Source organism: Vombatus ursinus, unplaced genomic scaffold (genome assembly GCF_900497805.2).
Source record: "Vombatus ursinus unplaced genomic scaffold, bare-nosed wombat genome assembly UNPS02001419.1, whole genome shotgun sequence".
In the NCBI taxonomy this organism is placed as follows: Eukaryota; Metazoa; Chordata; class Mammalia; order Diprotodontia; family Vombatidae; genus Vombatus; species Vombatus ursinus.
Window position 1 is genome coordinate 23,212,982 of NW_020941197.1, and position 26,655 is coordinate 23,239,636.

At 37.7% G+C, this 26,655-nt stretch overlaps 1 protein-coding gene across 2 annotated transcripts in view; it reads right to left on the bottom strand.

The window, feature by feature from the left end:
* The window catches only part of CFAP44 (cilia and flagella associated protein 44), a 143,747-nt gene that overhangs the window by 67,621 nt on the left and 49,471 nt on the right, over positions 1–26,655 (bottom strand). For both annotated transcript variants that reach the window (XM_027867421.1, XM_027867415.1), the window contains exons 8-16: positions 22,866–23,030; positions 19,140–19,295; positions 17,865–17,912; positions 16,877–16,976; positions 14,553–14,647; positions 12,230–12,439; positions 11,081–11,191; positions 7,766–7,918; positions 5,470–5,745 (exon numbers count right to left, since the gene is read on the bottom strand). In XM_027867421.1, coding sequence (XP_027723222.1) covers positions 5,470–5,745; positions 7,766–7,918; positions 11,081–11,191; positions 12,230–12,439; positions 14,553–14,647; positions 16,877–16,976; positions 17,865–17,912; positions 19,140–19,295; positions 22,866–23,030 — 1,314 coding nt within the window. The remainder of the gene's footprint in view (positions 1–5,469; positions 5,746–7,765; positions 7,919–11,080; positions 11,192–12,229; positions 12,440–14,552; positions 14,648–16,876; positions 16,977–17,864; positions 17,913–19,139; positions 19,296–22,865; positions 23,031–26,655) is intronic.

The window sequence follows — 26,655 nt, forward strand, 5'->3', positions numbered from 1 at the left end:
AAGGAAGGAAGGAAGGAAGGAAGGAAGGAAGGAAGGAAGGAAGGAAGGAAGGAAGGAAGAAGAAAGAAAAAGAATGAATGAAAGAAAGAAAGAAAGAAAGAGAGAAAAAGAAAAAAGAAAGAGAAAGTAAGGAAAGAAAAAGGAATGATTAGAAGAACTACTAGGTTAACAAGACCCAAAAACAACTACACAATAGTTTCCTAGTAATTAGTGCAATTAGAAAAAAACTGGGCTAACTAAAAAGTAGTTCGGAAGAAATAAGGTTTCTATCAGCATCCCATACTGTATACCATAGTAAATTTCAAATGGATATAGACTAAATATAAAGGGTTACAACATCTTGAAAAGGAGACTAGAAGGAAGTACCTTGTACCACCATGGTTATGGCTATTTTTGTCACATAGGGAGCAGAGGCATTCCACTGCCTTCAAGGTTAACTTGGTCTGTGATACATGGAAAATGGGTTCTAGCTGACCTCTACCTATAAAGTGGTTAGAGAAATTGAAGGACCTGGGTCCTGAGTCGGATCCTAAAAAGCAATGTCAGAATTTTGAGGACTGTGATAGTGAAGCTCTGGCAGATGAAAATAAATGAATGACCTAGTTCTGAGATCCAGAAGTACCCTTAGGACAAAAGAGACTGTGGAGAAGTTATTGCATTCAAAGACTGGCCGTGAGTAATTATTGGCAATTTGGAGATGCTCGTGTGTGTGTGCATGTGTGTACATGTACGTGTGTGTGTGTGAATGAGTTAGGAATAGAGGATATATCACTTCTAAATAAACTATTTTATATCCTTGGTCTACAATAATTCTCTTTACTGATGCCTTTCCTTCAATTTCCTTATCTTGCTTATAGATACAGTTGGTAGTTCAAGACAACGTAGAGTGGTAAGAATAGTGAATGAACAACCTTGCTTTATACTATATATAGTAAGAAAGCTGCCAATTCTCTGTTACTTAGCAATACAAATTTCTGGATTCAAACTGTGAGCTCCTTGAGGGCAGGGACTGTCCAGTTTGTTTGTTTGTTTTGTTTTGTTTTATCATAGCAACAGTGCCTGAAACCTAGTCGGCATATAATAAATGACTTGACTTAATGAAATCAATACATCATCTGCAATCAGGAAGAAAAAAGCACTAGATATAGTGTAAGATAACCCAGATTTGAATCCTAGCTCTGAACAAGACCTGTTACCTCTCTGAGTCTCAGTTTCCTTGTCTGTAAAATGAAGGGCTTAAACTAGACAACTTTGAGGTCCCCTCACAAATCATTATATGATTTCTTATATTACTTATTTTCCTAAATATTGAATTGTGCTTGCTTTACTGGTGTAATTTTAACTTTATTGTGGTCAATCTTTCTTGATATATTATTCGTCAGCTATTTATTTAATATTAGTCTACAATTCTCTTTTTCTGCCTTAGCCTTAGTTGACTTGGAAATTAGGACAATGTTCGCCTTATTGGACAGAGTTAGATTAAAAAAAAATGTTTCCTTTTTTCTATTTAGTTTTATGTAGTATGGGAATTACTTGTTATTTATTATATGTTAATTGATTTATCTTGGAGGGTGGAGCTAGGTGGTATAGTGGAGAGAGTGCCGGGCCTGGATTTACAAAGATTCATCTTCCTGAGTTCAAATATGGCCTCAGATACTTACTAGCTCTGTGACTCTGGGCAAGTCACTTAACTCTGTTTGCCTCAGTTTCCTCATCTATAAAATGAGCTGGAAAAGGACATGGCAAACCACTCCAGTATCTTTGCCAAGAAAATTCCAAATAGAGTCACAAAGAGTTGGGCACAACTGAAAAACAACTGAACAATAATTTTGGAGGATCCTCAACCTCCTTTGACCAATTAAGGATTAATGTTAAAATCTTGCAACACACAATGTGGTTCATTATGTTATTTTATATCATTATTTTAATTATTATTGACTGGTAATTATAATTATCACAAGAAAAAAACATGCTTGAAGGCAAGTGTAAGATAATATGTTGCGGCTAGCATGATTAAAGAATATGTCATTGGAGGCCCTAACGCATAGTGGCTATGGGTTATAATTTTGTTATTGCTGAGTTGTTTCAGTCATGTCCAACTCTTTGTGACCCCATTAGGGGTTTTCTTGGCAAAGACACTGGAGTGGTTTGCCTTTTCCTTCTCTAGCTCATTTTACAGATGAGGAAACTGAGGCAAACAGGGTTAAGTGACTTGCCCAGAGTCACACAGCTAGCAAGTGTCTGAGGCTGGATTTGAACTCAGGTCTTCCTGATTCTTGGTCCAGTGCTCTATTCACTGCACCACCTGGCTGCCCAGTGGTTATAATAAACATAATGATAAATGCTATTAACATTATAGATTAACTCTCTTGGCCCTCAAATGTTAGTTGACATATATCCATATGTTAGGATCATAATCACTAATCTAATAATATATTAGAAAATAGTAGCTAGACTTCCATTTCTGGGAGCCAAGATGGTGGAGTAGGAGGTGAGTCTCTCTAACCCTTCCTTATTAACTCCTGAAAGCCCAGAAAATATCACCCCAGGAAAAACCCTGTAATAGCTGAACCAGAAGAAAGATGGGGTACAGCTGTCCAGTAACCCAGGTAGCTTGAGGGATTAGCTGGAAAGGCCCCTCTTACCCTGGGGGAAGGGGAGCAGTACAGAACGGGAAGCATCCCAGCAAGCTAGCAGAAAGCCCCACCTCAGCATACCAGCAGGAGATCCTGAAGCCCAGGCTGTGGAGCAGGCAAACACCAACACCTGGACCCCTGAGTGCCTCACTGAGGGTGGGGGAACTGGTGGAAACCAGCTCAGAAAGCCACCAGGTTCCTCGGCATTCTACAGCAACCGGCTCTCCCAGTGCCTCAGCAAAACTAAGGGAAGCAGCGCTCCAAGGGGCCCCAGGCAGATAAATACCCTACAACATTCATCTGAAAGGAGCTGAAGAAAGCAAAAGGAAAGAAAGGCCTGGGTGAGCAGGAAATCTCCAGGAGCCACACTACCCAATCCTACCCCTAGAGTTCCAGTGTTGCTGAGTTCAGCCCAACACCAGGTAAGCTGCCAGAACTCTACAGCCTCCAACTGCCAACATTGAAGGCCCCAGCACACAAAGCCAGCGACTAGGCCCTAGGCTCCCAACACAAGAAGCTTGGGTCAATGCCCTCTGCTCCCCAGCAGGAGAGCTCAATCTCTTTAAAGGCCAGAAAATAAGCAAACACCATGAGCAAAAAGAAATGTACAATAGACTCTTATTATAGGAAGAGTGAAGATCAAGGCAGAAATTCTGAAGAGGACAACATTGTCAACAAACCTACATCTGGAACATCAAAAGGGAATATGAACTGGTCTGAAGCCAAAAAAATCTTCTTAGAAGAGCTCAAGAAGGATTTTAAAAGTCAAATGAGAGAGGTAGAAGAAAAAATGGGAAAAGAAATGAGAGGTATGCAAGAAAGAGTCAATAGTTTGGAAAAGGAAAGACAAAAATTAACTGTAGAAAACAAGTCCTTAAAAAATACAATTGGCCAACTGAAAAAAAAAAGTACACTGAAGAAAACAAATCCCTAAAAAATACAATTGGCCAAATGGGGAAGGAGGTACAAAATCTAATAGAAGAAAACAATGTGTTAAAAATTAGAATTGAGCAAATGGAAGCCAATGACTCTATGAGAGAGCAAGAATCAGTCAAACAAAAACAAAAGAATGAAAAAATAGATGAAAATGTAAAGTATCTCATTGGTAAAACTGGAAAATCGATCCAGGAGAGACAATTTAAAAATTATTGGTCTATCTGAAAATCATGATGAAAAAAAGAGCCTGGACAGTATCGTTCAGGAAATCATCAAGGAAAAATGCCCTAAGGTCCTAGAACCAGAGGGTAAAATAACCATAGAAAGAATCCACTGATCACCTCCTGAAAGAGATCCCAAATTGAAAACACCAAGGAATATAGTAGCCAAATTCCAAAATTACCAGGTCAAAGAGAAAATACTGCAAGCAGCCAGAAAGAAACAATTTAAATATCATGGAACCAGAGTGAGGATTATACAGGACCTTGCAACTTCTACATTAAAAGACCATAGGGCATGGAATATGATATTCTGTAAGGCAAAGGAGCTTGGATTACAACCAAGGATCAACTACCCAGCAAAAATGAGCATGATCTTTCAGGGGAGGAGATAGATATTCAACGAAATAGGGGACTTCCATATGTTCCTGATAAAAAGACCAGAGCTCAACAGAAAATTTGATCTTCAAATACAAGACTCAAAAGACACAAAAAGGTAAATGGGACAGAGAGAAACAACATGTTATTAATAAGGGCAAACTGTTTACATCCCTACAAAGGAAGATGACACTTGTAACTCTTGAGAATTGTATTGTTATTACACTATGTTAAAGGGTTATACATATAGGTGGTGGGTATAAATTGACTTTGATGTAATGATGAAAAAAATCTAATCAAGTGGGTTAAATGGATCCAAGTAAGTGAATTAATCTGATCTAACCAAGAAAATGTACTGAGAGAAAAGGAAAGGAGGAGGCAGACAAGGGTAAATTACATCACAGGAAAAGGCACAAAAACCTATTATAGCAGAGGGAAAGAAGGGAGGGAGATGAGCATTGTTTGAACCTTACTCTCATCAGATTTGGCTCAAGAAGGGAATAACATAATCAGTTAGGCATAGAAATCTAACATGCCCTATAAGCAGTAGGAGGGAAAAGGGGAAAGAAAAGGGAGGGGGCTAATAGAAGGGAGGTGAGACTGAGGGAGGTGGTGGTCAAAAGCAAAACATTAGTGAGGAGGGAAAAGGAGAAAGGAGAAAGAAAAGCATAAACAGGGGGGAGAAAAGGATAGAAAGACACAGATAATAATCATAATTGTGAATGTGATATATGAATGTAACGGAATACTATTGTGCTATAAGAAATGATGAACAGGCAGACTTCAGAGAAACCTGGAAAGACTTGTATGGTTTGATGCTGAGTGAAGTAAGCAGAACTAGGAGAATGCTGTACACAGTAACAGCCACATTGAGTGATGACTGACTTTGATAGACTTAACTCCTCTTAGCAATACAAGGATCTAAGACATCTATCTCCAAAAGCCTCATGATGGAAAATGCTATCCACATCCAGAGAAAGAACTATGGATTTTCTTCTGTTGAGTTTTGTTTCTTCTTTCTGGTGATTCCTCCTATTAGTTCTAATTCTTATTTACAAGATCACTAATGTGAAAATATGTTTAATAGGAATGTATATGTATAGCCTGTATTAGATTGCATGCCGTCTTGGGGAGGGAGGGAGGGAGGGAAGGAGGGGAGAAAAATTTAAAACTCAAAAGCTTATGAAGTGATTGTTGATAATTCAAAATAAATTAATAAAACATTTTGGAAAAAAAAAGAAAATAGTAACTATAAAATATGTTAGGACAGAGTCAGGAAAAGTACAAAACCTTAAACTTACCAAAGAAATCCAGAATTTCTTTGGTGCAGAGTAAAATCCACAGAGGATGGGACAAGGTTTCTGTGGAATAAAAATTTCTGGCAGGGGTCCCTCTTCCTCCTCCTCCTCCTCCTCCTCTTCCTCCTCTTCCTCCTCCTCCTGCTCTCCCTCTTCTTCCTCTTCTCCTTCTGATTCTTTCAAGGCTTTCAACATTTGAAGTCGTATCTTTCTCCTCTCTTCCTTCTCCTTCTCCTTCTCTTCCTTCCTTTTTCTTCTGCGTTCAATCTCTATGTCCCTCTAAAATGAAAAAGAACAAAAACAATTCATATTTTACATTCATTCAATCCAAGTTTACTAAACACAAACTACGTGCATCTTGCCAAGTGGAGAAAGATTTCCAAAGAGTCCTGAAAGAACTCGCTGATCAGACGGTTTTTTACTTCTGTGATGGTAGGTGACCATTTTAAAATAATGGAGTTGTTACCATCTAGGTCATTTTACTTTTGGAAGCGACAGGAAGCCCCAACAAATCACCCAGGCATTTCTGTTTTATCCCACACATCATGGTGCTATAGAGAAATCTACAGGGGTTCCATGTCCAATAAGGGGAAAGTTGAATACAGTTTTTAAGCAAAGCTTAATCACTCCACATACTAGGCCCATTTTTCCTTTTTAAAACCCATCCCCATTGTAACTAGACAGTAATAACCCACAACATGTCTCCAGAACTGTGTTTCCAATTCTAGCAATGGAAAGATTTCAAATATCAATCTGCAAGCAAGATATTTTTCTATAATTTGTAGATGTACTTTAAATTAGTCACTGCATCAATGTTCCTCCGCTTTTTTGTGGGCTTTGCTTTTTTCAAATTTGTATTTTCAAACTGTATTTAAATGTATGATGTCCACAGCAAGGATGGTCTGGTGCTTGCCAAAATGTCCAAACCATTTCCAAATCACAGCATGGTATGGATAGAATAACTATTCTTTATTTTGCTCCTTTCCCTTGTGGGCCTTTCCAACGAATGGTGAGGTAAAGCAGTGCTGATTAGAGAGAAGGTTATAACTTGGGGGCTGCTATGGGGTGCATGCCTGGGATTGGAGGCTTTATTCAGTTCTGTCATGTTCTTGCATACATAAAGGATTTTTTTTGAGAATTAGACTCAAGTGACTTACCAAGATGAACACAAGTACTTGTATTCAATGATCAAGGTTGCAACTTCTAATTCTGCCCACTTTCTCTTGGAACTGCTTGTGGAAGGTTGGGATAGGGTTGGTCAATGGCATTTGAAGTTTGATCACTTTTGGCCATATCATTCTCCTTACCCAAAAATGCCCATGACAAGTGGAGAGGGAGGGTAGCACTTTTACCAAGAAAACCCCAAATGGGGTTAACCAGGAGTCAGACATGACTCAAATAACTGAACAACAAACCATCAGATAGGGGCATTTGTTTAAGCTATTTAAAAGCAGCCCACAGCATGAAAACAGAAGCCAGCATCATGAAGGTGAAAAAACAGTCAGCAAGGATATGAAAAAGCAAGGTGGCTCCCTGAAGTTTCAGCACCTCTCTACCAAATTCTCAAAAACGACATTTATCCTCCTCTTGCACAAAGTGCCCCATTGCTGGATCCCAAATCAATCCACCTGAGGGCAGAGTTAACCCCAGCTGTCCCACAATTTCTTTACTCCCAACATTTCCAGCTGGTGCTGCTGGACTGTGAAGCGTTAACTCATACCTCCCTGGTTTCTGGCCCTCACCAGATGGGTGCTCCCTGATCTGTGGATATTGGGCCACTTTCTAATTCTAGTGCCTTTTCTACGTTAATTATTTCCTATTTCTCCTGTATATATCTTGTTTGTACATATTTATTCTTCATATACCTTATACATAAATATTTTGCTTGTTTATCTCTCATCACATTGTTGAGTCTTTCTTTGTATTTCCAGCACTCAGCACAGTGCCTGGCATGTAGTAGCCACTTAATACATACTTATTGATTGACTGGCCAGAAGGCCATGTGTGTTGTGGATCAGAGCTGAAGGCTTTGGGATAACACGCAAAACTTGGGTTTTGCTCCCTGGAAATCTCTCTCTCTCTCTGAAACTTCCTTCATGAAAGGTAGAGGAGGGCATCTCATCTGAATGAGGACAGGGAACAAATGAGCACCCAGGATTTGTAACATCATCCCAAAAACACCCACTCCTCAGTGCTTCCCCAGAATACCCCATCAGCCACCTTCCCTTCTACCAAAGCTTGGTATCTTAAAGAGAAGGGAGAAATCAGAAAGATCATGCTTCACAGGGGCACTCCATACCAGGATCCTTGATTTGATGCTCATGAAATGAAAACATTTTATGGGCAGGTCTTTGATTTCAAAGGTTGGCAAAGTCTCCGTTTCCCTGACTTGTGGAACAGGAACTTCAAGAACATAGCCATTTTCACAGAGAATCAAGAGAAAACTATCATCCTGAATGGGAGAAAAGATCAAATACACAAAGAAACTTTTAAATAGCATCAGATCACAAAAATATTAGCCCTGGCTAGCTTGTACCATCACACCTTAAAATTCAATAAGATGTATGTCAATTCAGCATAAGTTCACATTTTTTCCATATAAAGTTTCTATATAATTTTTTTCTATATAATTTCTATAAAAATGGGGGCAATTAGCACATTAGATAAGAGTTCTGGGCCTGGAGTCCAGAGGACTTGAATTCAAATCCGACCTCAGATACTTACAAGCTGTATGACCCTGAGCAAGTCATTTAACCCTATTTGTCTCAGTTTTCTCATCTGTCAAATGAGCTGGAGAAGGAAATAGCAAATCACTCCAGTGTCTTTGACAAGAAAACCCCAAATAGGGTCACAAAGAGTCGGACACAACTGAACAACAACTATTATTAAATGAAACCAGAAGATATAAGAAAAGTAGCACTAAATAAACCACAGATTCTTTTGAGAGAGGCAAATGGCATTAACAGAGCTGATTTCATTATGCAATCAAATTGAACAAGAAATACTATATCATGGGATACTTGCTCAACTCACCTTGCAGTGATCATGATAAGCATAAGTAAACACAGCATCATGAAGATAAAGAAGTAGAGATATTCTGTGAAGGGCTTAACAAGTCCCTTCAATCTGTGCCAAAACATAGCTTGGTCCTCAGCGATTTTGATAGAAAGGTCATCAAGGAGGAGGACAACAAAAAAAATTCTTAGAAAATATGGCCTAATCAGGAGGATCTGAGTTCAAATCCAGCCTCAGACACATAACACTTACTAGCTGTGTGACCCTGGGCAAGTCACTTAATCCCACTCTCTAGCCAAAAAAAAGTTAAAAAAAGGGGGGGGGGCAGCTAGGTGGCACAGTCGATAGAGCACTGGCCCTGAAGTCAGGAGGACCTGAGTTCAAATCCGGCCTCAGACCAAACACTTGACACACTTACTAGCTGTGTGACCCTGGGCAAGTCACTAAACCCCAATTGCCTAAAAAAAAAAATATGGCCTAAGATCAAGAAATAAATGAGGCCAAAGGCCCACAGACTACTCAGGGGACCTACACCTATATTTCATGAAGACTTGATTCAAGAAATGAACTTAGTAGATCTGGTAAAAGAAAGAAAGAAAGAAAAAGGAGAAGAAGAGAGGGAGAAGGAAGGATGGATGGGAGGGAGGGAGGAAAGGAGAGAAGAAGAAAGAAAGAAAGAGAAAGAAAGAAAGAAAGAAAGAAAGAAAGAAAGAAAGAAAGAAAGAAAGAAAGAAAGAAAGAAAGAAAGAAAGAAAGAGAACGAAAGAAATTTAACAGACAGTAAACAACTGGTTATCAATTTCAGAGTCATTTCAGAACCAGCTATCTATCTATGTACTGTTTTGGATCATTGACTGGTTAGAGCAAAGGTCAAACACAATATTAAATCAGAAAGAAAAGATTAAATAAATAATTGATTCTTTAAATGAAAAATAGAAAAAAAAAACTCTGACTCTAGTTATCACTAATTCTATTAGAAATTTAATCATCCTAAAATGGTGGTTGTAATGAGGAGGCCAAAAGAGCCCCCAAACAATGCCAGTCAAAAAACACCTGACCTTTCTGCCAAATGGAGAGACATGGTTGTTAAACCAATTATCTCTGACCTTAGGCTATCACTTAGCTTCCCTGGGTTTCAGTTTTCTCATCTGAAAAATTAGGGGACTGTACTAGATGCCCTTAGAGGTCTCCTTCACCTCTAGATCCATGAGCCTATGATTCAGTTTAGAATACAGCCTCAATTACAAAACATCATGGAAGCAGATAATGGAAAAATACCAATAGTTTTGTCTCACAAAGCAGCAAAAAAAATGTTTGGCATGATCCCATGTTAAGTTGTTTACATGTACAAACTGATCTTGAGAACATTTATATTTGAAACTGGAAGATGTTTATAGAGAACAGAGATTTCATATAGATATTTTGTAAATAAAAACTGGAAGGTGTTGCATCTATAATAGGTATTTCACAGATAAAGATGTTTTGTAAACAAATAAATGTGAAATGCAACAGACCTGTCAGATCCCATTTGTGTGATGATCTATTCTCATCATTGATGGTAATGGAACTACCACGATGGGATGGATTCTAACACCTCAGTACCTGACGTGCTATGTGAGGAAGTGGAAATGATATTTAACAAGATGAAGAAGCAATACACTGTGCACAGCACATTGTGCGATGATCAACTATGAACGACTCAACTCTTCTCAGCAACACGATGATCCACGCCAAGTACAAAGGACTCAGATGAACTGATGGACTCTGAATGCAGACTAAAGCACACTTTTTTCACTTGCTTTATCCCTTTTTTGTGTTTTTTTTCCTTTGATCTGTTTCTTTTTACAATTGTGACTAATATGAGAATATGTTTTACATGATAGTACATGCTTAGCCTATATCAAATTGTTTGCCATTTTTGGAAGAGGGACAGAAGGAGAAAAATTTGGAACTCAAAATCTTGTAAAAAATGAATGTTAAAAATTGTCTTGACATGTAATTGGGAAAAAAAACAAAATACTATTAATTTTTTTTAAGAAAGAAAAAGATGAAGAAGCTAGGAAGAAAGCATGGAATAAATAAAGAAGGAATCCATTTTGAAGGTGATACAATGTTAAAGATATGCAAGGATCTATTTTCAGGCTATCCCAAAGAGTAGAATATTCTGTAAGGATGGAAAAGAGCACAGAAAATATTATTACCCCCCAAAAAGGTGACTGAGAAGACATCAGTCAGTAACAACCAACCCAATGGCAATTTTATTATTTCTACAAAATTCACATAGTATGCATTTTCAATAAATATTGAATGAATAAAAAAATGAATGAAGGAATGACAGAGGGCTCTGAAATAAACTTTTAAAATACTTCTCTCAAGAGTTCAAAGAGGTTTATATACTAACTCAAAAATTCTCACATTATTTCTTTGTGTTGGTGAGTACCTTTAACTCTAATTTTCAGTTAAGTAACCCACTCAAAATCAGTTAGCCAGTCAGTGTAGAGCAACTCATTCTAAACTGAATACTTTATTCCCTAGACCCACCTCCCCTTCCCTCTATTTAAATGGGATTTTAGGAAGAAGAAAAATACTCATTACTTACATAAGATTTTGGAGTCCATACTAACTGCGTAACAGGCCCAGGAACATTAATATAACCAATTGGCTCATACTGTTTACCCACAACAAAGAAGAAAACAGTTTTGTCTTTACTCTGTGAAAGGAAAACCAGCAAAAACACACACAGTTGTTAGTTTAAATCTGTTTCACAGTGAACAATGAAATATTGCATGGACATATTTATCTATTTAATTGGTTTCACAAAAATTACTGGACTCTGGGGGGAGAACTAAGACCAATCAATAAGAGTTGTAGGAAAGAGATTTGTTTTTTCAATCAAGGAAGCGCTTCCCAATAGAGCCGTCCAGAAATGGAATAGGCTGGCTTCTGAAGGAACTTGAGTTTCTCATCACTGAAAGTTCTCAAGAAAAGGCTGGACGATTAGAACTGTAAGAGATTTGAGAGATCTTCTACGAGGTCTGAGATGAGGGACAGGGGATTCTTGCATTCTGTGGCAGGCTCAACTAGATGGTTGCACATTAGAATCCAAGTAGCAAAAGCCAATTTAATCTTTAGTGGGAAATCTAAATTGAAAGGAAGTATAGACATAATAAGATTTAGCCTCTAAGTTTCAGTTCACTCTCAGACAGCAGTGAGGTGGTTCTGTGGGGTGGAATACAGGACTTAGAGTCAAGAAGATCTGAGTTCCAATCCTGCCTCAGGCACTTATTAGCTGTGTGACCCTGGGCAAATCATTTAGCCTCTCTGTGCCTCAGTTTCCTCATCTGCAAAATGGGATTCTTTGTTGATAACAATAGTACCTACCTCACCTCCCAGGTTGTTGTAAGCATCAGATGAATCAACATATGTGTAATATTGGGTGAGTTACTTAAACGCCGTTTGCCTCAGTTTTCTCAATTGTAAAATGGGGATAATAATAGCATCTACCTCCCAGGGTGGTTATGAGGATCAGATGAGATATTAGTAAAGCATTTAGCACAGTGCCTGGCACGTAGTAGGCATTATATAAATGCTCGCTATCAATGTCAGTAGTAGCAGCATCATCACCACCACCATCATTATTATTATCACTGTTATTTTAGACAGGGTTATATGATGAGATGAGTGAATACTGGTAACTTAGCTGTGGACTTTCCACTGGAAACATAAATTTTCAAAGCATTTTGCTTACCCCTGTGGCTAGGACCTCTCCATTCTGTTCATATGCTATGGCTGTAACAGCTGCTGTATGAGGCTTCATAGCCTGCTTCAGGTGGAGCTGTGCGGCCATCACCTTCCTCCTCCCAGCAAAGATAACAAGCCCCTTGGGATCAAAAAGTTCGAGAATGCGAATGACCCCATCTTCAAACCCTGCCACAAGGACTCCTCCTCGGTAGCTCACCTTAGGAACAAACAGAATGCAACAGACATGACAAAGGGGTCTCCTCCACCTCCCTCACCTAGCCTTTGTTGAATGACTATTCACATATACTGGGGAGTCTCATGTCTAAATATATAAACCTTCTGCCTCATCTTCTGGCAACTCACACCCACTCCCAGGCCACATCCCACCACCTTACTAGATTCTGGGCAGTCTGTGACCATAGCTGAATCCTTGCTTTCTGACAAAGTTTTCAGAAGTAGTGTGAGGGCTAAAGAATGTCAAGAGTCAGATTGGTCACCACAAAATATAGTAAAGAGGCAGTATGGTGTAATAGAGAGAGAGCTAGCCCTGGAGCCAGATAGAGTTGGGCTCAAGTCTCCACCAGCTGTGTGACTGTTAGGCATGATACCGTCTCTGTAAGTCTCAGTTTCTTCATCTGTAAAATGAGAATAATGTTTGTAATATCTACCTCACAGGGTTATTCTAAGGAAAATATCTTGTAAACCTTAAAGCATGATAAAAAAAATGTAACTTGGTACCTGGTCTAGGTAGCTATGAGAGTCCTTAAAAAAGGAAATATGTACTTCAGGAAGTGCTCTCACTAAGTCAGTATGACAGATTAGTGGCCTCCCTTTTTATGTGAATTTGACACTATTAGCCCAGGGCACTGAGAGATCAAGTAATTTGCCCAAGGTCACACAGGTAGTAAGTGTTATAGGCCACATTTGAACTCACAAAAATGAGTCTTCCTGACTCCAAGCCCAGCATTGTATCCACTGTGCCCTAGCAGTGTATAGATAAAGATATAATTTATATCTATATACACACAGACATATATATGTATATATGTATGTGTATATATGTACATATATACACATACATATACATACATATACATGTACATATACATATACATATATACACACCTATACACATATATATTAGAGCTTGGACTTAAACCCAGGTCTACCTGGCACTGAAACCAGCTTTCCATCTACTGTACCACAAGGTCTCTTTGTTATATTTCAAGGGTGACCAATCTGACCTTGTGATATATTTTAGCTCTCGACTCTGTGAGGGGACAGCTAAGCAGCACAGTGGATAGAGTGCCGGGCCTGGAGTCAGGAAGACTCATCTTCCTGAGTCCTAATCTGGCCTCAGACACTTACTAGCCGTGTGACCCTCGGCAAATCACTTCATCCTGTTTGCCATAGTTTCTTCATCTGTAAAATGACATGGAGAAGGAAATGGCAAACCACTCCAGTATCTTTGCCAAGAAAATCCCAAATGGGGTCAGTCAGACATGACTGAAAAAAACAACTGAATAACAACACCTCTGTAAAATGGGAATAATGATGGTTGTTGTGAGTGAGGATATACATAGATATAGATATGTGTATATATGCATATATGCATATATATGTGTGTATATACATGTATATGTTATATGTATATAAATATAAAAATTATTGCCATACCTGAGCTATATGGCTTAAAATAGGTTTAGATTTCTCTGGTACTAAAGAATATCCCAAAACCAGTTTACCAAATGATTTCATTTGCCTAAAGCCAAAATGAGCAATAAATTATGAGTAGCTATTTGTATATATGGAGCACTTGGGATCACGCTGAAATCATCAAACCGTATGAATATTCTATGAGTAGTCTGTAGCTTCTGTTTCTGGCTCATTCCTGACATTATTACTGTTCCACTCTAGAACCTACTCCTTGCTCTGGTCCCACCATAAATCTCTTCTTTTGTCTCTGTTTTGGTTAGCTCATATCTGGTGACCCCATCTTATCCTAAAACAACCCACTGTCAATCAGAGATTCAAGTGGATGAAAGATGGGTACACGAGGTTCTACTTTCTTTCCCAAAAATGACACGCTTGAAAATACAGTCTTATGCAGTAATTTTACTAGCACTAACATTTCCATAAAAGGATGACCAGATACCACCCCACAGTGAGGCCTGGAGATGACTTCAATTACCTTCAGGAGAATCTTCATAAAGCCTCAATGAAATAAACTCACTAAAAACTGTCAGGATATACCTGGGCTACAATGGAATACTACTAATGTCGTCTGTATCAGAGGATCCTACTTGGGTCCATTTAACAAGAAGGTTTACCACTCGGGGAGCCCAGGTGAGAGCTGTTCCTCCTTGTTTGAAATCCATCTGGGTCAAAAAATGTTTAGCAGCAAAGTCAAAGATGCGTACTGAGCCTATGAGAAAGAGAGAGAGAGAGAGAGAGAGAGAATTATACTACATGTACTAATTTTTTTATAATTATGATTCTTATCTAAGTAAGAGATTTCATGAATAAACTACCTCAATTGAAAATCCCTTTCTTAGCTTTCTTAACTTGCATCTTCGCCCTCAGAAAACTTTGTATAAGAATGACTAATGAAGGATCACAGCTCATTGCATATGGTGGTAGGAGAAGGGTATGAGCATTTATTAAGTGCCTATTATGTGCCATGAACTGTGCTAAGCACTTTACAAATACTATCTCCTTTCATAGAAAGAGCCCTAGCAAGTCAAGAGCAGTGGGTTTCACTCCTGGTTCTACTACTAGTCCCTGGACAGCTAAGTAGTGCAGTAGATAGAGCCCCCAGGGTCTAGAGTCAAGAAGACTCATCTTCATGGGTTCAAATCCAGCCTCTGACACTTACTAGCTGTGTGACCCTGGGCGAGTCACTTCACCCTGTTTGCCTCAGTTTCCTCATCTATAAAGGAGCTGGAAAAGGGAATGGCAAACCACTCCAGTATTTTTGCCAAGAAAACCCCAAATGGGGTCACCACAAGTCAGCCATGACTGAAACAAATAAACACTCTAGCTCATTAGGTTACCTTGGGGAAGCCATTTCATCCCTGTGGATCTTAGTCTACAAAGTGAATTGCTGAACATATTGACACAATTCCTTTGTTAAGAAACCATCCCCATTGTACAGGGCTTACAAATGCTTGTTGACAAATTGATTGGTTTCTATGTCTGGCTCTAGCCCACTTCTCCGCTATTATTTCACGCAATCCCCCCAAGTCTTTGCACAGGCTGTGCTCCCTGGCCAGAAGAGCTCTCCCTCCTCATTGCTGCTCCTGATGAGTTTCTTTAAATGCTCACAGGTCGTGTGTGCCACTTCCTATGGAAACACCTGATAGTTGGTGCTCTCTTGTACTTTGTGTTTGGGACATTTGTAACTATTGCTCGTAGCCTGGTTCCAGCCCACCTCAGCCTTTGTGGTGAGTAAAAGATAAAATGACTGAGGAAACAAAGATTCTATCATCCAAGCATATTGATTTATTAAGCAACGCATGCCAATTACCTAACAAAATGGAACCAGGACCTGACTTCAGCTTAGGGCTGGACCCCAAATACAAGAGGAGAAAGACATTTATATATTAAAAACAATTAATCAAATAACATCAAATTAATAAAAGGAAAGAATACAACATTAGGTAATCTGGTTTCTAATTAGATGAAAGATTAGGGACTTTCCAAGTTGGGAGAGAGAGAAAATGAACAGGTGCAATTCCCTGAATTTAGAAAAAGAGGTATCTCAGTCTCCGCAAATGTCTGTAAACAATCAAAGGAACATAGAAACAATAAATGATTGGTCAGTATGGGGCCAGTTTTCATATAAGACATATGGGTTGCTTGAAATGTACAATTGTGGGAAAACTCCTCGTACCAACATCTAAATATGACCAGGTTTCTGGTCAGCGTAGCCTCGGTCCTTGGCTAAGGGTCTCTAAGCATCAGGGAGAAGCGGTCAAACTTCCCAGTCATGCAGGGCTAAGTTCAAACAATGCAATAAGGTTTTCTCCCATTCCCACACTTGAATAAAGTTTTCTTACAAGACAGAAATTGCATTAGATCCATAATTCAATAGAAAGGGAACTGAACTAGCTTCAGGATTGAGTCACAAGATGGAGTTACGGTGGTTTCCTTGTTGTCCTCATTCCCCCACTTCCTGCACCTTTCAAATTCTTCAAATCCCTCTCTCTGCCAAGCTTCCTGATGGATATGAAATCAGAAGACTGGAATTTTGATCCCGTATCTCCTCTGTATTACCTGAGAGACACTGAGTAAACTGTGTCGTGTCCCTTGGCATCCACTTCCTCAACCGTAGACTTTTTTTTTTCAGGTGATGCAATTGGGGTTAAGTGACTTGCCCAGGGTCACACAGCTAGTGAGGGTTATGTATCTGAGGCTGGATTTGAACTCAGGTCCTCCTGACTCTAGGGCCAGTGCTCCATCCACTGTGTCACCTAGCTGCCCCCATCTGCAGACTTTTGATGCCTATTAGACATTTTGAACTGAATGTTTCAAACTCAATACATCCAAAACAGAACTCGTTCTCTTTCTGACTAACTATAAACTGTAGTGTTTTTTCAGAAAAATAATCAGATTTTTTTAAACAACTTTTATAGGAAAGAATAGTCATACATACAGTCATGGGAAGTAGTGGCCATGAGATAGGTGAATGGAGAGACAGTCATGGCGGTGATAGGTCCAGTGTGGAAAGAAAACAGGCATTTTGGATCCTGGGTCTAAAGAACAGAACAGAAATAATCCCTTCTAGAACTGAAAGCTAGGTTAATAAGGAATTAAAGGCCAGTTTGAATGCTTAGATGTACCATTACATATGAAAAGTCCATTTAGTACTGGCTTTGGAATCAGAGGAATAGAGACCTTTAACTCTTACAACTTGTGTGATCTTAGGCAAGCCATTTAACGGCTCTGTATGCCTCAGTTTCCTCATCTGTAAAATGGGGGAGGGGAGAGGTCGAACTAGATGTCCTCTGAAATTTCTTTCATATTTTAGATAGATGATTTTATGAAATATTTATAATCTTAAAAACAATTAGCTCCCCTCATTTTCTGCTAAATTGCATTCTGATAATAAAATCATGCGGTTCCTACTGTTACCTCAATATTTAAGAATTTAGATAGTACCTTTCCAAAAACTTCCAGGATAAAAAACAAAAATGAAAAACAAATACCAGAATGTAAGATATTTTCCTCTGATAGAAAATTGTAATTTTTACCCTATAAACACAAAATTTTAAAAAATTAAGGATTGAAAATAATAAAAAAAATAAATGAAGAATCATTTCTTTAAATGATTATAAATATCCATGAGGATATATCTATATCATCTGAAGATGTAAAATATGCAAACACTGTAAATCACAAAGTAAAATGAAAGGTTGTTATTAAAGTTTAAATTGGGTGGGACTTCACAGAATCTCATGTGCAAACACATTTTTTGACATATTAGGAAATTTCGGGTGGGTTCTGGGAACACCATTGCCAACACATAAATAATTGCCACCTAATACCTCACAAAAACAAACAATAATTTTTCTTTTAAAAAAAATCATAATCCTAGCAGTTAGTTATGAGAAGAACAAAAAAATCAAAGGAAGAAAACTTACTATGTTTGAAAAACTAAGATCCAGCTTCCATATAGCACCATTTGCATCCTAAAGAAATAAAGCAAAATATTTTTCAGATATTTCTAACAACTTGACTTTTTAATTAAACCTTCTCAAAAGAAGATTTTAATGACTTTAGTCAATGTAAAGAGCTTTAAAGTAAAAAGTATTTCCACTATGCTCTATAAATGATACCAATAATGTATCAGTGAATGCTTATATAACTAGTTAGCTGTTTACAATTTGTTTGAAGCTTCGATCAAAGCAATTTCCATTCAACTCTCCAAATGCAAATGAGAATTAATGACTATTAACTGCATGGGAAACAAAACAGTCTGGGTAATACCTGTAACCATGGAATGGAATAAAGTCATTCTGCTGGACTAACCAGTTTGCAGTGATGGAAAATGTAAGTCAATAAAAACAGAACTCTAGGAACCCACTGATAAAGTCTCCATAAGCACCTCCATAGCCACAATGAATGTCCACAAACAGGGAATTACAGTATGCTTCCATGGCTATTTCAAGGTTACCTTCAATTCATTCAATTCAGTTTCACGAAGTTAGTGAATATGATCTCATTTAGATTTCTGATGTAGAAAATAACTGCTAGTTTTGCCTTTAAATCCCAAAAGCATTTATTAGAAGCTCAAAAAGCTACCTATCCTAAAGCCAAGAATGTGGCTAGGGGTCTTTGTTATGCAACTCAGTTTTTATAGTCTTCCTACAGGCCAGGCTGGCAAGCATTGTTCCAATAGGTGATAGAACTCATTCTGTGTTTATAGAAAATCCTTATTACAGGCAGCAAGATGGTGCAGTGGATAGAGCACCGGACTCGGAGGCAGAAAGACCTAAGTTGAAATCCAACTTCAAACGCTTACAACTTCAGACCCTGGGCAGGTCACCAAACCTCTGACTGACTCAGTCTTCCTCATCTGTAAAACAGGAATAATAATAGCACCTGCCTCAAAGAATCATTGTGAGGATCAAATGAGACAATATTTTGAAAGTGTTTAGCAAATCTTCAAGTGCTATATAAGTTCTAGTCATCATTATTATTAGGACAATCTGAGCTGAATGGACTCCTGGTGCTGACCCCAGCCAATCAAGAAAGAAAATGCCCAGAGAGATTCCCCACTCAGGGCAAATGAAATATTTCAACACAGCAAATATAGCAAAGGAATATATAACATGCAATGATGCCACAAATAAGTTTATCCACCTAATACAAATACCTAATACATGCAAAAGTCTAGGGAGGTGAATGAATCTTACCTGAGCAAACCAGATAGAATTTCCAGGTTTAAATATTTTCACCATCGAGTAGAGTTTGACATTCTTGCCTACTTGCATTTCATTAATAGGCTCCATCTCTATCATTTCAGACTCATCGACAGCATCAGCAGTATCTATTGTCTCAAAGTCCCATATCTTTGCAGAATTAAAAGTAGGAGAAAAAGGGGGTATTTTAATCTATTAAAATAATTTCTATACATTAACATAGGAAAAGACAATCCCAACTTTTTTAAGTCAGTTGTAAAGCAGAGATAGGTATAAACTGTTTGAACTTTTTTTATTGTTTTATCGCAGTGAATCTCTGCTCCAAAATTCAGTTTGAAAGAGAATCCTTGCATTTGACGATTTTGAAAATATGTTGTGCCTAGTGTTGATCTATGTTTCTCTCTACAGCTTTTTCTTTGATCTTCCCTTTTGGTTCTCCAGGTTATATCAGGCAGAAAGCCTCTAAAAGACGCTGTCTCTAGTTAATACCCTGTAATTCAAGTCTCTGAGCAATCTCCTTTCCCTTGTAGCTACAATCTCTGATTAACTTCTTTTTCAATCAAATTCTTGATTAACTTCTTTTTCAATCAAATTCTATTTTCTTATTTGAACAGAATTCCATTTTCTTTCCTTCCTACTCCCACTCCACTGGGGAAAAAAAGAAGCGAAATAAAATCTTGTAGCAAATATGCATTGTCAAGCAAAACAATCATCTCATTCTGCACCCCAAGTTCATCACCTCTCTTTTAGGAGTTGGATAGCATGCTTCATTGTCAGTCTCTGGAATTAGGAATTCACTAGGTTTTGAATCTCTGGGATCATTAAAATTCTGATGATTAAGATTGATCAGAATTCTTACAGCTTTCAAAGTTGTTTATTTTTAGGGTGTTGTCATTCTAAAAACTCCATAAATTGTTCTTCTGGTTCTTCTCATTTCATTCTTCATCAGTTCATACAAATCTTTATAATTGCTCATTATTATAACATTGATGTCATGGTATAAATTGTTCCTCTGGTTCTGCTCCCTTCACTCTCTGCATCAGTTCGTACATTTTTGCATGTCTCTTGGAAATCATCTTTTTCTTTATTTCCTGTGACACAATACAATTCTGTTGTATTCATATGCTACAATTTGTTCACCCATTCCCCAAATGATGACCATGGATCCCAGAGAAGCCGGCTTAGGACTGTGATTAGTGGTTGCCTTGGCCATAGTCTAATCTGAGCTGTAAGGTGGAGGCTCAGCATTACAAAGGAGGGCACATAGTAATTGGCAGCCTCTTGGGCTCCAGTTTTTTGCCACCACACACACAAAAAAGTTGCTATGAATATTGTTATGCATATAGGACTTTTTCCTCTTTCTTTGACTCTTTGGTGATAGAGTCCTAGCAGTGGCATAGCTGGGTCAAAGGCCATGTACTGTTTAGTAACTTTTTATGTATAATTCCAAATGGCCTTCCGGAGTACTTAGAGACCCATTCACACCTCCACAAAAAAGTGCATGTATCTTACCACAGCTCCTCCAACACTTATCTTATTTCTTTTATGTCACCTTTGCCAACCTAATGAATGAGGTAGAACCTCAGACTATCTTTAATACACATATTTGGAGCATATTTTTTCATATGGCTTTAGATAGCCTGGAAAAGTACCTATTAATATGCTTAAACCATTTATTTAATTGAGGAGTAGCTCTCATAAGTTTGAGTCCTTTCCATATATATCTTGGAAATAAGACCTTTACCATAGAAACTTGCTGCAAAGATTTGTTCCCAATTAATTGTTTTTCCTCTAATCTTAGTTTTATTGGATTTGTTTATGCAAAACATAATTAAGTTTATCAAAACAAAATTATCTATTTTATTTTTTGTGATCCTCTCTATTCCTTTTCTTCTATAGGAAGTTTTTCCTTGTTTTTCTAACTTGTTTATGATGTGACCTTTTATATCTAGGCCACATCTCCATTTGGAGGTTCTCTTGACATAAAATGTAAGGTACTGGTTTAAACTGAATTTCTTCCATACTGTTTTCCAGTTTTCCCAGATTTTAATCAAATTGTGAATCCTTATCCGAGTAGCTGCTATCTTTGTGTTTATCAAATACCAGGATACTAGATAGATTTTTTTCTATGTGTTATATGACTTATCTACTGAACTGATTAAAACTCCTATTTTTCAATTAGTACCCAAATGTTTTGAGGATTACATCTTTGAAGTACAGCTTGAGATCCAGTATTGCTAGCCAGGCTCCTCTTGTTTCTGCTTTTTTTTCTCATTATTTCCCTTGAGATTCTTCATTTTTTGTGCCTCTATATGAATTTTGTTATTATTTTTCTAGTTCTATAAAGCAATTCACTAAATAAGTAATATTGCCATTCTTATTATGTTAACTACGCCTATTCATGTGCTATTAATATTTCTCCAATTATTTAGGTCTGTCTTCATTTCTACAAACTGTGGTTTGTAGTTATAGTTCTATAGCTCCTGTGTATATCTTGGCAAGTCAACTCCCAAGTATTTTACATATTCTTTGGTTATTTTAGCTGGAATTTCTCTTGCTAGCTCTCTCTCCTGGGTTTTCTTGATATTATACAGAAATGCTGGTGAATTTTGCTGAAGTCATTGTTTCAATTACTTCTAGTTGAATTAGTGATCATTTTGTTTCTTTTTTACCTATGCTTATTCCCTCAGTTCCTTTTTTGTGTTTTATTGCTATACCAAGAATTTCTAATACTATGTCAAATAGAAGTGGAGAACTACTGCTGGAAATCTCTCCATGACTGAGTGAAAATTCCCTGACATTCTGGCTCCTAGAAATAGAACCTCTCACACTAGGCTGGTAGATGGCGCCATAGTGCACAGAATGCTGGGAATGGAATCAGAAAGTTCTTGTGCATGAATCCAACCTCAGACACTTACTAGATGTGTGAGTGGGCAAGTTACTTGGCCTCTGTCTCAGTTTCTTCACCTGTAAAATGGGGATAATAATAGCATCTACCTCGGAGGGCTGATGTTGAGGACCAAAGGAAACATTATTCGTAAAGCACTTAGTACAGTGCCTGGAACATAATAGGTGCTATATGAAAGCTATTATTGTTGCTGTTTTTATGGATGAAGCTTTTGTTTACTGTCTTTATTGTTTCTATATAGAAGTCTTTAATTTCCTAAGGTTATTGGTTCAACAAAAACATAAAAACCACCAGGAATTGTCTCAGAAATTTTCAGTACTATGATATAGTATGATCAGTTTCTTCTGGCAATTTATGTCTCTTGCTATAAGGGGCAATAGGTGACACCGTGGATAGAGTGCTGGGCCTGGAATCAGGAAGACTCATCTTAATGAGTTCAAATCCAGCCACAGACATTTACTAGCTGGATGACCCTGGGCAAGTCACTTAACCCTTTTTGCTTCAGTTTACTCATCTGTAAAATGAGCTGAAGAAGGAAATGGCAAACTACTCCAGTATCTCTGCCAATAAAACCCTAAATGGGATCATGAAGAGTTGGACACAACTGAAAAACAAGTGAACAAGAAACATAAGAATTAAAGAGAGTCTGATCTTATAGCACAATGCCACTCACCCCATTTATAGAACAGCCCTTGAGAGAAATTCAACCTTATTTCCAATTATACCCACTCTTATTTCCAACCATTAAGAAAGAAATGGATTGCAAGATTTAAAAAAAAAAAGATTCTGTCCAAATCCACAAAGAAACTCACCCTAATGCATCCATCTTCTCCAGCCGTGATGACTTCTCCTTCATCTAGCATTATCTGAGTAATGGGGCCAACATGGCAGGTTCTCCGTGCATGTCGACAAAGCTCTACCTTGATGAGGCCCCCCTCCCAGAGCAGCAAATTGCCCCATTCTGATCCTGAGAGCACCTTTCAGGCATAGAGAGAAGAAATAAACATTCATTACTACATATGTGTGGTAAGAATTATAATTTCTTTCTAAGAAAGTATTGTGCTAATAGGTTATTCCACAAATGATTGGAGTGTTTGGTTGAACTCCATGTAACCAGGAAAATGCCAACAGTGGTCTTCTGCCAAATACTCTAGGTCCAAAGCCATGTTTTAAATCAAGAGTAGGGTCAGAGTACCTCTCACATCTTGCATACCTTCCTATTCTCTTCTAGCAAGATCTTCTTTGTGCCAATTCAACTTATTTTTCTATCTCGTTCTATCCAGTCAATCACAGAGTTCCGTAGATTTGTCCTTTAAAATGTCTTTCATGTCCATATCCTCTTTTCCATTTCCATTGATGTCACCCCAATTCAAGCCCTCATCATCTTATGCCTGGATTGCTTCCTTTCTGACTTCTGACTCTCCTAATCTGAGGGTTCTTAACTTAGGGTCCACAGACCCCTAAGTGGTTTGAGGTTAGATTTCAAGGGGTTAGTGAACTTGGGGGGTAGGGTGGGGAACGAGATCTTTTTTTTCACTAACTTCTAATGGAAATTAGTATTTTCTTTGATTATTTAAAAACATTGATGATACCAAAAATACCATGATACCAAAAAGTTAAGAATCTTTGTTCTGATCCATTCTACATTTAGCCACAGACTAATACTTCATCCGTCACTCCTCTGTTTAAAAACTTATTGAGGTTCTCAACTATCTCCCATATCAAGCATAAATTATTTTGCCTAGCCTTCCAAGGCTCTTGATGATTGGACCCCATTCTAATTCACCTGAATTATTACTATTGCCTTGCATAAGTTATTTGCTCCAATCAAGATAGTTTCCTCAGGGCTCCCCATACATGTCTAACTACTTCCCTCTGCCACCATACTTCCCCTTTTGTTCCTTCTTCATTTGGAAAGTTCTCTCTTTTTCTCTTTACCTATTCAAATACTATTGATTCTTGAAGGCCTAGAGCAAGTTGCACTTCCTCCACGAAGTCTTCTCAAACTACTAAAACTTTCATTATTGCCTTCATTAGATGAATTTCTGCTTCAGCTCTTAGGGACTACACTTGTCATTTTGTTATTTTATTGGAGGAAGAGGAGTTGTACAATCCATTTTTTAAAAATTTTACTTTTAGGGGCAGCTAGGTTATGCAGCGGTTAGAGCACTGGCCCTGAAGTCAGGAGGACCTGAGTTCAAATCTGGCCTCACACCAAACACTTGACACTAGCTGTGTGACCCTGAGCAAGTCACTTAACCCCAATTGCCTTAAAAAAATTTTTTTCATTTTTCTGTGGCTAACAAAAAAAGTTAAAAAACAAAAGTACTTAAGTTCAATTTAGTAAATCAAATTTTTAAAATTTGGCTACATTTTTATCATTGGAGGAGTTATATCTTCCTGAAAACTCGAGGGCTAAAATCAGAATTTGCAGCTTGATTTTGCAAGGCTGGCATGAGAAATCATTCATTTCCACTGAGGACTGTGCCTTCAATTTGAATAGCTACCACTATGGTAGTGTCCAGATATGGCTTCCTGTAAGCACAGGAAATCAAAATATACTATAAAAATAATTTTCCACTGCTATACTATTTCCATTTTTAATTTAATTATTTTTAACAAAATTAAAATTGGTAGTTGCTAATTATAAATAGAAATGCACAATTCAGAACTTCTGATTTGTTTTATTTTTTAAAGATCAAAGTTATTTTATTTGATTTTGCATTCTGAACATTAAAAAAAAAAGGAAATGAAAATAGCCATAAATGGAGATTATATAATGGATTCTTCAGACAATTCAATCTCATGCCTGCTTAGATACTGTCTGGTATTCACTAATTAATTGTCTCATTTGCATTAATCTTGTCTCTCTAACCAGATTTTAAATTAAAAGAGAACAGAGTAAAAACTAAAAATATTTTTAATAAGTGTAGATTTTTTAGATTTTTTAAAATGCATATGTGGAAATAGAAGCAAAGGCAGATGATACAGTACAAATACTAAAAATGGCATGGTTTCTTCAGAATGTCACCAGAACAAACAACTTTGAAAGACTTAGGAACTCTGATCAACATAATGAACAACCATGATTCCAGGACACTCATGAGGAAACATGCTACTCACCTCCTGATAGAGAGGCTATGGACTCAAAGTGTAGATTGACACACATTTTTTTGGACATAGCCAAATACTATAGCATGCCTGCTCTGTACTTCTGATGTAAGCCTACTCTTTGGCTCTTCTGGATCCTTATGCCTATTAGCAAAGAGAATCTCCTAGGAAACAACCTCTTTACCCTGCTCACAAGAAAACAATTATAGACATCTACATTCAAAACTATCCTTATGCAGGAGATGGGGAAAGTCTCATAGGACCCTCTTATCAGGTCCCCAGCTCTCACCAACCTAGCAATAATACTTTGTAAGTTAATAGATTTGATATAAATGTAATTAAAATCTCTGGGCAATATTTTCATTAAAATATGGCAAAATTCATCAGGAAGAATAGGTAGATGAGAGTATAATTGTAATGTTGGACTTACCCTACCATACATTAACATATATTGATATGTAAGCATATGTAATAGCATCTAGAAACCAAAAGTTCTAAGAATGCCTATTGTCCAGCCTATGATAAATTGTTGGACAGACATTATACTGAGCTTGTCCTTTAGTATATTTGTCTTAGATAAACACCATAAAAGGACAATGAACCAGGCTTAGAATTGATCAGGAGAAGATCAGGCTGTATTGCTTTGGGAAATTCCTCCCTAAATTTTTAATTCCTCCCTAAAACACAAGCCCATCTTTTTTAAGATCAACACTTACAGAAATATGTTCAAGTCATAGAATATTACAGTCTCTGAGGAATTAAAGTTGAGGATAACCAAAAGGGCAATGGAGAGGAACATGGTGGACTTGAGTTGTCTGGAACACATCATAAAATGAGGAAATCAGGAAGAAGAACTCCAAATGCAGAGGAGATATACTAGATAGGTTTGAGAGAGAGAGAGAGAGAGAGAGAGAGAGAGAGAGAGAGAGAGAGAGAGAGATTGTAACAAGATCCTAATTCACACCCTTTAGTCACCCCTGAGCAGGAGCAGACGCTAGCATGTATCATGAGTGTATGTGGTAAGAAAAGCCAGAGGGAAGGCTGACTAAGAACAGCAGAAAGCAAGGAGGAAGAATCAGTGTCTAGTTTAATAGAAGTGATACCGCTCTTGAGGAGGAAACAGAGATGATCAGCCTAGTGCCCCCTGAATCCTTAAACTGACTAAACATGGATCCTGTAGGAGGATTAGCAATTATGGAACCTGCCTTGGGGGATGACTGTTAGCTCCCTATGGAAGTAGCTAAAGGTTGGGTCTGTATCCAAGCAAAGAAAGTTGCTTTAATGTCCTGGGTTTGGAGACTTGCCTACAGACAGATTAGGAATTCTGGGTCTTAAAGGAACCATAAAACACCCAGCCCAAAGGGTGCTTGTTATGATACAATATATGATAAGATGTGATATATGATATGTGATATGTAATATATGATGTACTGTGATATAATATATGATATAGTAATATAACATATGACTAATTTAATCTATTAATATGAT